The 16,550-nt window shown below is 35.0% G+C and overlaps 1 protein-coding gene across 2 annotated transcripts in view; it reads right to left on the reverse strand.

The window, feature by feature from the left end:
• Positions 1–1,827: 1,827 nt before the first annotated feature.
• ATP6V1C1 (ATPase H+ transporting V1 subunit C1) overlaps positions 1,828–16,550 on the reverse strand; it is a 46,985-nt gene continuing 32,262 nt past the window's right edge. For both annotated transcript variants that reach the window (XM_036876417.2, XM_036876416.2), the window contains 9 exons: positions 15,615–15,709; positions 13,996–14,087; positions 12,855–12,953; positions 10,998–11,066; positions 5,927–6,019; positions 5,748–5,841; positions 4,234–4,331; positions 3,537–3,663; positions 1,828–2,457 (listed from right to left, as the gene is read on the reverse strand). In XM_036876417.2, the coding sequence (XP_036732312.1) occupies positions 2,362–2,457; positions 3,537–3,663; positions 4,234–4,331; positions 5,748–5,841; positions 5,927–6,019; positions 10,998–11,066; positions 12,855–12,953; positions 13,996–14,087; positions 15,615–15,709 (863 nt within the window). In that variant the 3' untranslated portion in view covers positions 1,828–2,361. The remainder of the gene's footprint in view (positions 2,458–3,536; positions 3,664–4,233; positions 4,332–5,747; positions 5,842–5,926; positions 6,020–10,997; positions 11,067–12,854; positions 12,954–13,995; positions 14,088–15,614; positions 15,710–16,550) is intronic.

Raw genomic sequence — 16,550 nt, forward strand, 5'->3', positions numbered from 1 at the left:
TGTAAACTGGTACAACTGTTGTGGAAAGCAATATGGAGGTTCCTCAAAAAACTAAAAACAGAAAAACGATTTGACCCAGTAATTCCACTAAGAATTTACCTGTTGAAAACAAAATCCCTGATTCGAAAAGATATATGCACCCCTATGTTTACTGCTGCACTATTTGTAACTGTCAAGATATGGAAGCAACTTAAGCATCCATCAATAGATGAATGGATAAAGAAGATGTGTTACATATACACAATGGAATATTATTCAGCCATAAAAAAGAAAAGAAATCCTGCCATTTTCAACAACATGGATGGATCTAAAGGGTATTATGCTCAGTGAAATAAGCCAGGCAGAGAAAGACAAGTACCATACGATTTCACTTATTTGTGGAGTATAAAAACAGAGCAAAAACTGAAGGAACAAAACAGCAGCAGACTCACAGAACACAAGAATGGATTAACAGTTACCAAAGGGAAAGGGACTGGAGAAGGTGGGTGGGAAGGGAGGGATAAGGGGATTAAGGGGCATTATGATTAGACACATAATATAGAGAGGCACAGGGAAGGCAGTATAGCACAGAGAAGACAAGTAGTGACTCTATAACATCTTACTATGCTGATGAACAGTGACTGTAATGGGGTATGTGGTGGGGACTTGATAATAGGGGGAATGTAGTAACCACAATGTTGCTCATGTGAAACCTGAACTTAAGACTGTATATCAATGATACCATAATAAAAAAAATTCTGGCAAAAACAAACAAAGCAAAACAGGAAGAACAGATTAGCAGTGGACTCACAGACTCTGAGAAGGGACTAGTGGTTACCAAGGGGGAGGCGGGGTTGGGGTGGGTAGGGAAGGAGGAGTAAGGGGGATAGAGGGGCACAATAATTCACAATCACAATATAAGCTGGTCATGGGGATGGTAGTACAGCATGGAGAACATAGTCAATGATTCTGTAACATCTTACTATGTTGACAGTTACTGCACTAGAGGGGTGAGGATTTAATAATATGGTAACTGTTGGAAGTACGGTGCTGTATATTTGAAAACAACATAAGATTATATATCAATGATACTTTAATAAAAATAAATAAACTCTCCATGTGATACATATGTTGTGGAGATACATGAAAAAGGCATGGAAGGATACAGAAGCTTCCTTGAGAAATTTGGGGGGCAGGAGGGGTTGTCTCTCATGTTTTACTTTATAGAAGTCTGGATTTGTTTCATGTTAATTACTTTTGAAATAACAATATATAATTCTGAAATAAAAAGAATTGGGAGGTTAATTTTCGAAACACCCTTAAAACAAAATGTAAACTTCCTTCTCCCACTTACAAGCCTGTGAGTTCCTAGGAAGGCTAGCACTGCCACAAAACCCTCTCTTAAAAGCTTTCAGGAGGCTAAAACACATCACTCACTTCAGAGGTTTTTAAGGCTAGCAAGCCTCTTTCTGACTATGCCATAAATGACATAACTGTCAAAACAAAGGCTTTATAATCAAGATCATAAAAAGGAAACATGTAAAATACTTAGGTAAAAATGACTAAAGCTGCATAGTTTTACTATATTTTATTCAAAATTGGCTCACCTTCCTATTTAAGAAAGATAAAAGTCCAGTGTCCAAATGTAAATACCTATCATACACTGAAAAAGGATCTGTAAATCTGTGCTGTGACCCATATTTGGCACATTTAAATCATATGCAAATTGGACACAAATGGTCACCCTTGGTACAGAACACAGTTCAAAGGTAGCACAGCAATTCAGCCATGATGTCCTCATGAAATGCTCAAACTGAACTGTAATCTTCTGAAGTTACACACACAATACACCTTTGCACAGGTCATTTTATTCTCTCCTGTAGGTGTCAACAGTACTCACAGATTGTAATTTGAAATATTCAGAAAGCATATACCTGAATATTGTCACATTTCTTTACATCACAATTCAATAACTATTAAACAGTTATGTCTACTACATACAGTGAACAAAATGGTATAAAGGTTTATACCATTCCCTTGTAAACAAGGCTTTTGTGCACAATAGTAACAAATGGAATTAATGCATACATACCACAATATCGTTGAGGAAAGACCTTCTCTTTAAATAAACTCATCTGTTTTATAAATAAACTCTGATTTTTTAGTACACATTTACAGACCTGATTAATAAAAAGAAACAAGACATCTATTTTCCTTTAAAAAGAAAATGTTGAGAAATGGACCACTATGGAAGAACTCGTAGGAAAACAGGTTAGAAGCAAGCAAAGGATAATAGAGAGTTAAAAGTACTGTCATACTGCAACCTATTTCTGTTAGCATACACCAACACAAGGACAAGATTGTCTGAGGAGGAGCTCATTTTTACTTGAATTCCAGCAAGTTGCAGTCAATCTTGTAGTACACATAAGGGTAGTATTCCTGTTGACTGAGGTTTAAGCCTGGAATATCCATAGGAGCCTATGGAAAAATCAATTATTCAATTAAGTACTTACAGAGATAAATAAAGAAATAAAGTATTACCACTTACCTTCTTATTGAACACCTACTCTGTGCTAAGATTATGCATTTATGCTAACTTAATCTGAGTTAGGCATTACCACCTACATTTTGCAAATGTGCAAAACAGTCTCAGAAAGGATGAACTGCCCTAGGAAACACAGGAACTAGTAAAGCCAGATTCAAGCACCCTGACTCCAAAGCCTGGATGTGTTTTACAATGAGCTTACCATCCTTTTTTATGTATACTATACAAAATGACTTTTGAAATCTCAGGCTTATGATACTGAGTTTATGGCACATGTGTTTTATAAAATGTTAGATAAAAATGAACCAAGTATGATTTTATGATATCACTTATTATATATGCATGTTATAAGAATTTACTACTATGAAATTATGTATCAACTGACAATCACATAAAATGTAGAAAGTCATTTCCTACATTTTCTTCTATCAAGAAAAACTTATTTTTCATGTGTTCTAACAATGCATATGTGAGATGCTACCATCCTAAGGAGGAAAAAAATAAGCAAGATATTTTAAATAATATAAAAGCCCAGTACACTTTTAAACAACAATAACAACAAAAAACACACACACGTGTTTAAAAGAGGATATAAACATATACCATTTTAGAAAAATGATAATTTCCTTTAAAATGCTCATCTATTGAGTCCATTATGTCTACCAAATAAAGTAAAATAACGACTTATTTTCTTCCTTTTGGAAATTTGTATTTTTGTAAACAACTAGAATTACTGAGTATTTCTGTATTTCTGCAGCTATAACATATCTACAGCTAGATAATGACTGGCTTTTAGAAATAAAAAGAAGCAAAATACTTCTCTAACTAGCATAAACCAGGGTCAACAAAGTAAATTACTTGCTGTGTTTATCCAACAAATTAATTGAGAACTTCAAAGAAATTTAAAAAGATTAAATAATACATTTACTATCCCTCTTCTATATTCTTTCAGTAAGTTTTTCTGAAATTCTTTCCAGTTCCTACTCTACCAGGTTACCTAGGAAGTACTCACATCAATAATTGCTGCTGCACTACTGTCTAGATGTTTATACAATTCATATAATACTTCTCTTAGTTTCTTCATTGTTTTCTTATTGGGCTGAAGTAGCATTGCTTGGAAGTTCACGGGCAAGCCATACCTTGTAAGGAAGCAGACATACAGTATGTTAGTATCTAACACAAGAAAACATACAAAGATACTTCTTTTTAAAGCAAATAGTCTCATACTCTTCTTTAATTATAGGCCGTTAAAATGAGGAACCCTCTCCCTGTTAACTGTAATTAAGTTCCTCATTTTAACGGCCACTTTTACAAGCTTAACTAATATGCCCAGAAACTCAATCTCTGGTCAATATAAACAATGATTTCAAATAAATCATCAGTATACTCTGTACCAAATTACATGTAAAATATTTGAAACACCTTCTCAACAAACACTGACTAATATTTTATAATCTATTTTTAACCTAATCACATAAGAAAACAAGCAGAGTACAGTAGTATGGACCTCTTTTTCCAAACCTGTTATAAAGGAACAAGACTAATTGGCACATAATAAATGGAATCATACTGACAGTCTCTCCCTCATGATTGGCCCTTCCATTTCTCTAAATCGATTTCCTATTACTGGACTGTGTGTTAAAATACACAGGTTCCAAAGTAAAGGGATCTATGAATTCTTTAGTTCCAAGTTTCTTAACTTTCTTTACCTTAAAACAGACTCAACAAAAACTCTCAAGGCTTTCACATGAATCCACGCAATAAAGGCTTCACTAAAATTCACTTTCAGCCACCGTACAAGTGGTCCCTATAAAAAGGAAAAAAAAATTTATCACCACAATTTGGTCTTGAAATGGCATTTTAGAAATTAATAAACCAAATATTTTTAAAGGAATGACTATCCAGTAAGAATCTATAGCAGAATTAACATTACAACTCACTTTAAAAATGTTTCATTATTCTATCTTAAACATCTTATCTTTAATTTGATTAAAAAGTTAGCCACTACTCTGTAACCTCAGTAGACACTAAAATTCACTGAACCTATTCACTAAATAGAAAATGGCATATATTTTAATGAAAGAAGTTTAAACTGACAGAGAATAGAGGGGGCCTAGGTTTGACAACCAAAATATAAAAATCTGAATTAACTATGCAATACTCTAAAGCATTTCATACATTTAAAATAGAATTCACCTTAACAAACAACTTCTCTGGAACAAAGATAGTCACCAGTAAATCATTTAATATCTCTAGGTCTTAGTTTTCTCATCCGTAAGATCAGGTGGCTTACCTAGATCCCTAAAACCTCTTCATGTTATAAATTTTTAATGATTCTACTACAGAGTATAAATTCTTTTTGAACTTAAAATATTCAGTGTAATTTCCAGTACTAAACAAAAATACCTCTTTAAAGAAAAAGAGTTCAAGTAACTAATATTGCCTATCCATATGTAAAAGACATACATGTTCAGTTAATAGTTATTTAGTAATATGATTAAGCTTATTTGGATGTATCAACTAATTAATTTCAGCAAAAAGGGTAACAAAGTAAAGCAAAAATCTCTGGTTACAAAAATCTGTTCTCTGGATTAGTTTTCTCCCAAATTGGGATGATGTGGTTTACAAACTACTTAGAAATAATTTTAATAAGATTTGCCCTGTATTTCCTCTTGCATTTCAAGAGAAATACATTTTCATTCATGTTTCCCCTTCCATACATACTTCTAGTCTTCCCAGTAATCCTGCACTTAAAGATGGCAAGAAAGTTGATACTATCTTTTATTTCCACAATTCCATCCCTGTTCCCCATCTTGTCTAGAATGTTCTAACACTGCAATGGTTTAAATACGAATAGCTTCAGTAAAAATTGTGGCATTAAAAAAATTTGCCTCAAGAAAATGAAAATTCTTACTGAAAATAGAAAACTACTACTTAACTAATAAAATAACCTCTCGCTATAAGGGCATAATCAAAGAACTGCATTTAAAATTAATTTTTGATATGTATTTAGATGGAGTAATTAATTTTAAAGCCATGTATTTTAACTACTCACATATCTAAGCTTATTTAGAGAAAATTCATTTTTATTATTTAATAGAAAAAGTAACTAAAATCCAATGTCCTAAAAGCAAAATCAGAGGTTTGCTTTTAAATCAAAGAAAAGCAACACCACTTTTTCTTATGCTTAACATTGATAATACTAAATATTAGGAACACATACAAATTGCTTTTTCTTGTCAGTAGAAAGCCTGTTCATTTCTTCTTTATCTGCTTTCATCTCCTCTTCATTATACTGAAAGTCACGAACGATGAATCTGAATTTGGGGAAAAAAAAAAAAAACTGTCCACACCATATACAGGGGATCTAATGAACTAAAAAACAAAAAACAATCATCTTACTTGTTTTTCCTGGCATTGTGTCTGAAGTCATCAACTGCCTTCTTGAACAAGGTGACATTACAAAGGTAACTGTCTTGGTCCTCTGAGAGAACACTATGGGAAAAAGATAAAGTCCATGTAAAGCTTTACATTTACTGCTCTCTTTCATATCAAGGGTAGAATTCAGAGACACAGGAGAGGGAGGAGCGGGTAAAACAGTAGGGTATGGCAGCCCTTCCCAAAACACTTCAATTGCCTCAAACACTGCAGACATTCAGTGTTTATAATGTTTTTATTTACAGTGCTTTAACAGCCCTGTATTACAGTTCCTTCTAACTAACCCAACAAAATTAAACATTAACTCAAGTAAAGCATCCGAACCCTCAGAACCATGCTTTTCAATTTGTATCAGTGCCAGGCTGGTGAGGCAAAACTGCCTAACAGCCAGTCTTTCCAGAGTCTCCTTGCTTTCTCGCTAAACATCCTCTTCTCTTCTGCAAACCAAACTCTCTCTTCCTCTTTCCAGCCAGCCCAGACCTACCAAGGCCTGGCCCACCTCTCTACATTGCCAAACCTCCTACCTCTGATCTTTCCTTTTCTCCCATCACACAAAAATTAAAAATTGACAATTGCAACGGTCTAAAGGAATCTCAGGGCTGCCTTTTAGGCTTTAGAAAATCCCAGCAAGGTCAGAACTTCTTCTAGTCACAGCTCTATGGACAGCATTGGAAAGATCTTTCCACACCCCACTATCAGGAAGTTTAACTGTCACATAAATTTGTAATGCCCTGGGTAAAAGTCTACTGCTTGGCAAGGCATACTGTACATTTCAGTATAGCATTATCCTAATTTGACTTATAAAAATTACTATGGCTACTTATGTAGAGAAACTCATATGCAAGGTTTAGGAAGCTACACACTGGATCGTTTCATCCTGGGGCAGTAGAACAGCACTCAGGGGCTCTTCCTTTCTGTCCTTCCTGTATCAGGGTTTTGTTTTTGTTTTTGTTTTTAGTTTTAGTTCTTATTTACAATGTGGCACTTCTGAAATCAGAAAAGGTAAGTTTAACAAACCTGAGGGAGTGCTTGTGTAATTCAAAGATACTTTACTGAATTAGGAAAAAAAGAAAAGGAAGCTTAGTTTTTTCAGAAAACCTAAGAAATGCCTCATTAGCCAAGATAAATTCAGGAGGGAACTCCAGCGCTGAGTGGCAGAATGGCTTCAAGCACTGAAGCCCCCTGGCTCTTGGTCAGCCAGCCAGCAGGGGCTCCCTCCCCAGCAGTCTGACCAGCAGCGCCTCTGAGAGCACCGCCCCCTACAATCACGGACACAGAAGAGACTCAGCAACTCTGGATTCAGACAGCTGAACCTCCTTGTAAATGGTGCCCTTTCACAACTATTCCCTTAGTTTCTGCTCCCGGTGCCTATCAAGACAGCTACCAGCCAAGTGCACAGAACTCAACAAAAACCTTCAATGATCTTTTAGTTTGCTAGGACTGACTCAGGGATGTGCTAACCGACTAAGATAAAACAAATCCAAATCCAACTTGACTGGCTATTCCAGACCCATCACAGTAATCGACGATTATCATACTAATCTTTTAAGCTTTGCTATTCTGAAAGCCATTTCAAAAGCATTTGATGTTTGACATGATGGCTCTGCGTCAACAAGCAAGGTGTCTACTATGCAGGCTCTTATCATGGAGTGACCTGGGTCATGGCAAAGTTATTTGGCTTTACTCAGAATTGAAAGAAGCCAAGATAAAAATTCAGTCTTGTTTTATGACTAATTCCTACTGCACTGTCATATTAAGAAAAAATAAATAGAAGGCATTTCTCTTTCTGTCTCCTAGGGGAGGTTTTTCTTAAAACTTCATAAAAATAAACTATGAAAAAAGAACCAAATAAAATGAAATAAACCATGAGTCCTTAGTAAACACACTTCCTGTCATTCAGCATATACCGAGCCTCTTTAAATGTGCCCAGCTCTTGCCAGCTGTTAGGAATAAAGCTAATGAGACATGGCTCCCTCACCTCAAGGCACGGGTCTAATAGCGGAAACAGATACAAATAGATGATTACAACAGAGAGCTGTGTTGTAATACAAGATATATGTGATATGTAGGGGCACAGAAGGGAATGAATAACTATCTGAGGGGACATAGAGTTTCACAAAAGCAGTGATACCGAGTGGAAGCAAATGAAAGCTCTGAAGTGAAGCAAAAGGTAAGAAAGTACCAACACTTCAAGATTAAACATGGACTTGAACCCTCCCTAGATATAATGCTGGCCAGGAATTGTTCCTGAAAGGGGGCTTAGTTTAGTTTACACCCAACTTGCAAAAGTTCTACTAGGTTCAAATAAATGACCCAAACTCACTCTTTTCATTCAGTTCTACTGTTATGTAGATGAAGTAACACTATCTTCCCTAGGTGTAACCAATGAGTTTGGGGTACTGTTCCCAACAGAGAAAAGGCAGAAAGTTAACCAGTGATCTGACCCCATCAGATTGTCTTAACAAGCAAAAGTAGGCAGACAGAAATGGAAGTGGTAATTCTGACAGTACAAATGAGAGCACCTCTCTCTGGACAGTTTTCCCAGCAAAAAGAAGCAGGACAGTAGCCTGTTCTCCACCTCTTTGGCCGTAACTCTGACATAGCTTTTTAAATACATCCCCAGACTTTCCCACACAATAATGGCAGCATTTCAAATCATCCAATATTTTAAGACTGATGTAGAGAATTTCACAAATAGCTAGATTTCATGTATTTTTTAGGTGAAATTATTTCTTTTAGGTTTGAAGATGCTATTTTTCAGTCTAATTTCTCTCAAAATTTCCCTTTCATTTTCACTGCTCTCAAGAGTAATGCTGACTCTCTTACTACACTGATGGACAGTGACTGCACTGGGGTATGGGTGGGGACTTGATAATATGGGTAAATGTAGTAACCACATTGTTTTTTCATGTGAAACCTTCATAAGAGTGTATATTAATAATACCTTAATTTTAAAAAAAAAGAGTAATGCTGACTCAAGTATCATGGCAAAAAGCAACAAGGAAAGTGTTATATTTATAACTGACTTAAAAAGCACTCAGAACAATGACTGGCACATAGTAATTACTCAAGAATGTTAGTTTTTATAGGCAAAAAATCCAGCATCAAGTCACAGAAATCTTCCCTCAACAGTGGACAGAATTCCAAACTAACCCCTCACAGCGTATCTGCCCTGCATGAACCAGCCGTCCTCTTCTCAGTGCTGGTTGAGCTACTGCTCTGTTCTCAATGACTAAATTCAAAGAGCGAGTATTTCAAGTCAATGACTCCAAGTGTCTTTTGAACTGAGAAACAAATAGAAGAGATGTTTTCACTAGGTAAGCAAGAGCTGGGGACTCTCAAGTGGCCAGTGAGCAATTACAGGACATTCAGAAGACAGAAATTACCTACACGAAACTAACTGCCTGACATTTTTCCCCTTACACTATAAAGTGATTTTCAAAAGATGTCAATTCTCTGAAGTAATATTTTTAAAGTCCTTCTTTCAGAGTAAATCTGGGCCTACTCAACTAGCTTACATGCCACTCCCCTAGCACTCCGGCTTGGCACATGTACAACTTGGTGCAACACTGTGTGCCCTGGTTCCATACCTGCCTCTTGCGCATGCCGCTCACACAGAGTCAAACCCTATGGCTTTAACACAGAGCGCAAAGGTATTTGAAGGTGTTATCTGTCAGGACCAAAAGCTTCAATGGAAAACTAGTATCAAGACATAACCTTAGCCTTCAGTTTACCATGTGAAGGGCTAATATAAGTAGAAGGTATCCCCGCTAAGTAGGGAAAAATAAAATTATAATGAGTTCCATGTCTATGGTTTAATTCTCAAAAACTCACCATTTGTGAAACTACAATAATTGTATTACCCTATATATTTTATGTATCTTGGCAATCCTTAATAACCTTAAATAACTTCATATTGTGTACAGGGAAGCTGCTATGTTCATTTTACAGACAAAGAATATGAGGCCCAGAGAAGTTAAAAGACTTACCCCAGGTCACACAGCAAGTTGGTAGCAGAACCAGCAATAGAACTCAGATCCCTGGGTCCAGGACTCTTTCCATTATACTAAGCTACCTCCCATATGACACAATGAAACTGGAAAAGAAAATATTTCATGGGCCTGGCCTTACCAATACCACTTCTTCACTATCTCCTACATCTTTCCTTCATCACGCTGCCACCTCTTGAGGCATTTATGTACAAAAGAATCCTTGGGGAGTGCATATACACTGTATTTAATATTTTCTAAGAGAACGTCTTATGTGGAATAGCAGATAACAGAAAAAAATGACATGGTATAATGTCAAAAGAGTACAGGACCTGGAGTTAAAGGACCTGAGTTTTGGTCCTAACTTTGCCTCTGGACACTTACATGCCTTAGGCAACTAAACTCTTCTGGATTTTTATTTTCTCGTCTACAAGAGTTAACTGCCCAAACTACTCACAGAATTGTTATAACTGTCAAATCACACAATGTTTGTTAATCAAAAATTTTTTAATGCTTGATAAGTTCTTTTAAGTAAAGTATAAATTAGGTAGAATTTATACTCACTGGAAAGTGATAATGAATATTTGGAGATTAACAAAGTACTCTAGCAGCCATTTTGATACACTCCCTTTGCAAGATCAATGAGGAATTACAGACACAGTAGGTATACAGTAAGTACTGAATGAAGAATTTTCAGAAGGCAGCACAATGCAGCAGGAAAAGTACCACCCCAGAGACCTGAATTCTAATTCTAGTCCTGCCACTAATGAGATGTGTGACTCTGGGCAAACCACTTCAACTCTGTAGCCTCAGACTTGTACATCTCTAAATGTAAGTGGGTCAATCAGACTGTGCAAAGCTCCTTCCAGGTCTAAAATTATGATAACTAGAGTTAATATAATTCATACATTTGTAAGGTGAAAAAGATGGTTCTGAAACTGTCAATTTACTACAAAGGTAAGGAAACAAAATATTCCCTGACCCAACATTTAAACTCTAAAAGGAATTCTGGGTAATAAATGGGTTTTACAAAGATGACTACTTACTTGCTAGACCTTGGAACTACCATTTCAGCTAGTGTTTCATACTGCTTGATCCAGTCGTTGTGGTTTAACCTGCAGAAAAGGTACAATAAGTACAAGGGAAAAAAAAAAACAAGTCCTACTTCCTGCCCTATCCAGAAACAGAAAAAATAATGGGACAAATGTGAAATTTGAGTACAGCAAGTATACCTCAAGTCTCCTCAACAAAAAAATGTAAGTTTCCTACTGAGAATGAATTTCAAATATACTGAGTGGTGAAGCAGGAAATACAGTGCACCCCTGCTTATAGCCAGTAGCTATTGCAAAACAGCCACATCCTAGAACTAGGTTTGGAAAGGAAGTAAAGCAAAGTGCAGATTCCAAATCCCTTTCAAACTTTACGGTTGATCTATATTACCTCATTAAAAATCAATTAACTAAAAGGCCATGCTGAAAGCACCATCACTTCTGTTCAGTGGCTGTTGTAAAGGGCAGGATAAAACCATATTTCCTGGGAGCACAGAGTACCAGGAAGCATGAATAAATAACGTGAGGTAAACTATGTTGCCACAGAACATTGTACAACAACCTTCTCTAGAGACCAGTGGCTTTTGGGGATGTGGGGACAGACAATTATCTTAAATAAAGAAATTTAAAATAATTTAATGAATAAAGAAAATAAAAGGGGGCCAGAAGAGTGAATAATTCATTACATAGGGTACCCTACAACCCATGCTTTAATTACAGTGAATAGAACACTATGAAAACATCTGGTTTTAAATGCAAATTATAAATAAAGGTTGAATGAGACAAATCCTTTATCTGGGCAAAGGTTATTTTCCTACATAGTACAAAAACACACACAGAAATTTATTAAAAATAACCAGTGTTCTAGTATTCTGTGGTAAGGGGGAAAAAGCAGAAGTCAGATAATATTGCAACCACTGTAAATTCAATGGAGGTGCTTTCCCATCCCTTTCCAGCCGGCATCATTTTCCAGTATTTCCGGTTTCCTAACCAGATAAAAATGGAGAGTACAGCAAAGGAGGACTTCATGCAGTGATGCTGTAAAGAGTCCCCAAATCTTCCACCTCAGTTTGGATTACTCAAAGATTCCCTGATGGTGAAACCTCAGTGTAGGTCAGAAGTGAAACCACCAACAGTATTCACACACAGAGTTCTCCTCTTCCTACAAGTGTCCAAAGATTTAATTTCACCAAGATTAACTATGATCAAATGTTAACTAACACATGAAGGACAAATCTAAGAGATTTCAAAGGGTTATCTAACCCAAACTATGCCCATAGCCACAGCTGTTTTTCTCAATAAAATTTTACTGAGAATATTGTGTATGGCTGCTTTCAGGGACAACCACAAACAAAGCCCTGCAGCAGAGCTCAGTAGATGTAACAGAGAATGTACTGCTCGCAAAGTGTAACATACCTAATACCTGGTCCTTTATAGAAAAAATTTGCTAATCCCTGGTCTAATCCATCCTTTGCTTCTTAAACAGCTTAATTCATCCTGACCACTCACAAGGATTTTTTAAAAACACACAAAGAGCTTCCTATTTTGAAAAATCTAAAATTCATATTTAAAAAACCCAGTAATTTAGCACATTTAATTTTTTAATGGAGCCAACTCTACCAAGGTGCCAAATTTGATTTAGAATCTCAAATTACAACTGATACCTTCATTACCAGGTTATGAACTAAATTCCCCTGTATGTGCCACATGAGTACATGTTGGTTAACAGAATGAGTGACAAGGTGATATTCCTTTACACTTGGGTTCTATGGAAAACTTCAAATTACAATATCAGATACTAATATTTTTCTTGTGTACCAGTAAGTAAAAACCTTCTATAATAAAGAGACATACTTGGGAACTACAACCAGTAATGTGATGAGATACTCTGAGTCAAGAACAAAGTCATCCTTCTTCACAATTTCTGCTAGACTTCTAGTTAGCAAACTTCCTCTGATGAATGAGAAAAAAAATCATTAGGCTGATAATTATGTGCTTCCATAATAACACAAGTAAAGAAATAGCAGGTTAATTATATTCACATATGCTATAAACACATCTCAAGAGAGGGATTAGTTAACACTTTCACTTTACCAGAACTCAAAATTTAGCTGAGTATTTCCATCCCCGCAAACAAAGAAATGTCAACATATATCAAAATTTGCCTGTAATGTCTTTCTTTGTGTTTGCTTAATTATTATAACTCAGCTCTTCTCTTGATTACATACACAATATCTTGACTTGGAAAATGTTATTCAATAGATATCAATTAAAGTCTACTACATCTTAATTATGAAATTTTATCATCCAAGCACAACCTCTGATTTTCCTCCCTCTAGCTGGGTATCATTTGATACCAGGCAATTTTGATCAGTTAACCAATAATCAACTCTTTCAAATCAGCCTTCAGTTGGTCTCCTCATATGCTTCATAATGAAAATAACTTGCCTTTTTGTACCATTGACAGTATCTAACCAACTTTCCCTCTGGGATACGAATGTGTGACGTGAACAGTTAAGTGCTTAAAGCTATACTTGTAGAAGTCATAACAGAATGAGAGCAACAAAAATAACGGTGCTCTATTTTTAAAAAACCTAACATAAAAAATAGAAACGTGGAAAACATTAAAGAATTCAGTATTACATTATAAAAGGATTCTTCTATAGAATTACTTTAAGCAGCAAATAGTTGCTATGCAATTGGACTATGATTTCATTTAAAAACAATTATAGGCAATTTTTCACAAAAAATCAAATAGATAAAGGGATAACCCAGGACCCAATTCACAAGTACTGTATATGAAACAAGTATAATAAATCAGCCTCACATCTGTTTGACCAGCCTGAATTAATGAACTTTTCTCTGTCAAGTGAAAAAAACACCATTTCAACCACATAAACACATAAACTGGAATTTAGCAAAGTCTTATAATAGCTCATTTAGTGTATGAATGCTTCCCCAAGTCTTAATATTCACATATACTTAATATGCTTACGCATTCTTTCGTTCCAAATTCTGGAGATTGCCTTTCAGGTTATTATATGCAGATGCTCTAGATTTCAGGTCATTGTCAATCTGAGTCACTCCCTTTAAAAAAGAAAAAGAAGAGAAATAGGCAAAATTTTCCTAAATCTGCCTCTACTAGCACAATTAAAGTAGCTGTACTTAAACATTCACTTTAAAAAACAAAACACGACTAGTTCCTGATATAAGAATATTCTATTATTTTAAAAGCATGACTTTAAAAGATCAATTTTAAAAAATCTACTTTGTTTTTAATAACCATAGTAATTTCCAAATGATCTCTTCCACTAAAGATGTTTTATATTTTTTAATTACTGTTATTATATTACTCCTTAATCCACATAAGTAGAATCTAGGCCACCAGGTGTAGAGATTTGCCAAAAAAGAAAGGTTTTAATTCACAAGGTCAAATAATTAATTTCCAAAAGGACTAACCTACATAGTTTTGTTGTTCACACCACCACTATTTACACAAAATGTTTTTGTAATGAAATTAAAATTGTAGTTGAATGTATTTGTAAATTTATAAAAGCTGATTTTTCAAAAAGATGACTGAAACTACTAACTACTTAGGGAGAAAACACAAAGCAGTAGATTTAACATTTGGGTAACTAGTTTTCGTTTCAACTGCACTCTACGATTATTAGCTTTGCGGCACTGGATAAATCAATTCACCTCTCTGAGCCTGCTTCAGGAGAAAGGCAACTAAACCTTTGATAAGGATAAAAAGGAAATAAGGCTCAGTCATAGTAAGAGCACCACTTTGTATTATTAAACTATTCACTTCCATTAATTATGATGACTTGTTAAAATCCTTGATAGTCTATTCACTTACAATTAATTATAGAGTACATTGTAGAAATAAAGTCATCAGGCACCAAGGAGTCTGTCCAAGTAATTTAAAACATACTTCTCATCAGAGCTAGGTCATAACAAAGTTAGCAAACAATTAACAGGTCCTTATCTATTTGCTTCATTATGGTTTCAATTAAGACTTTTACATTTTGTCTCAAGCTCAAGGATTTCTCAATATAAAAGGACCTGGCTCTTAACTTGTCACGTTCATGGATGGGCCTCAGGATCTGTGCATCCGTGTAACTATACATAAAATCATGTGGTACATGAATATGGGCATTTTTCTAGATAGAGAATCTACCATCAGAAAACATCAGAGAACCCATAAAGTTTAATGTCTAAATCCATACTGTACATAAACATACTCAAACGACCTGACTCCTAGATCTTCAATACATTCCAATATCCTATTATACATGATATTAGTTACCTTTAAAACATATATAAATAATAATTTTAGAATGTTCAAGTTTTCCTTACTTAAACATTATTGATGCAATAATTACCACATAAACATGTAAACTCTACAACATGGATAATCTATACATGAAAGTGTTGTACTTTTTAACATCTTCCTTTTTTTAGTAAAGTTGCAGTAAGGGTACCTCCCTTTTGTGTCAGTCACGTTTAAGCTACCTTGTCAAAACCTAGAGTATTTAATAGCTAAATACTTATAAAATAAATAAAGCTACTATAAATCAACATGTCCTACCTGTGTCATTTTTTTTATCTTACCTTGGCAATTATTTCAGAAATATTTTTCAGGGACTGCTTGATTGGATATTTAGCCATGTCCCACTGAAACCTTGTTATATAAGTAACCAAGTCAACTGAAATAAGGGAATAGATTAATTACTGAGAAGCAGCAGTAGAATTTTTTATAGTTCACTATACAGTAACAGATTTAATGCTGAAACTGGCACTGAGAATATGAGTAAAGATGTCATTTCTGAAGAGTCCTGATTAAATAAATGTGGAACTGTAGTAATATAAATTAATCAAAGTTTTTACCTTGTAATCTGATTGGATCTCTTCTCCTTACTTAAAATTTAGTATTTTTATTTTTAATAATATTTAAATGCTCCTTCTAATTTGATGACTTAACAAATGGAGTATGTACATATCCATTATATGCTTCAAATGCAGGAGAAAGAAACACAACGATTAAGAAACTATTTCTAAGTGTTTCCTCAAAATGTAGAATCTGACAAAGGTATGCTCTTTGCCAATTTAACTAAAGAAACTAAAAATGAACTTGTGTGTTAAAACCATGTCATGACTGTTTCTAGGAGTCTACTTCAACAATCTTCAGAACATGGGCCCTTTTACTTTCAAATGGAAAAATTAAAAATATAAGAGACAAAGAGACATCCAACAACTAATTCCTTGGAAGTTTAGTAATCAAAATAACTTTACATTTCAGATCTGATGGAATTAAGGTCAGGAAACCAAATGTCAACTAGGGCTAACTAGAAAAATTAATTCGCATCAAAATCTCTTTCTCTCCTCAACTTCACCCTACGTAATACCACCGAGTCAAAAACATAAATGGTATTTCCAAAAGTACTTTTAGATGTAATGTCCCCTAGACTGTTAATCCCTATCCTACCTACTAGACTGACTACCTTAGTCATCAAATACCTAGAAGATCAGTAAAGCCACCCTAAATTA

This window comes from Manis pentadactyla, chromosome 3 (assembly GCF_030020395.1).
Source record: "Manis pentadactyla isolate mManPen7 chromosome 3, mManPen7.hap1, whole genome shotgun sequence".
NCBI lineage: Eukaryota > Metazoa > Chordata > Mammalia > Pholidota > Manidae > Manis > Manis pentadactyla.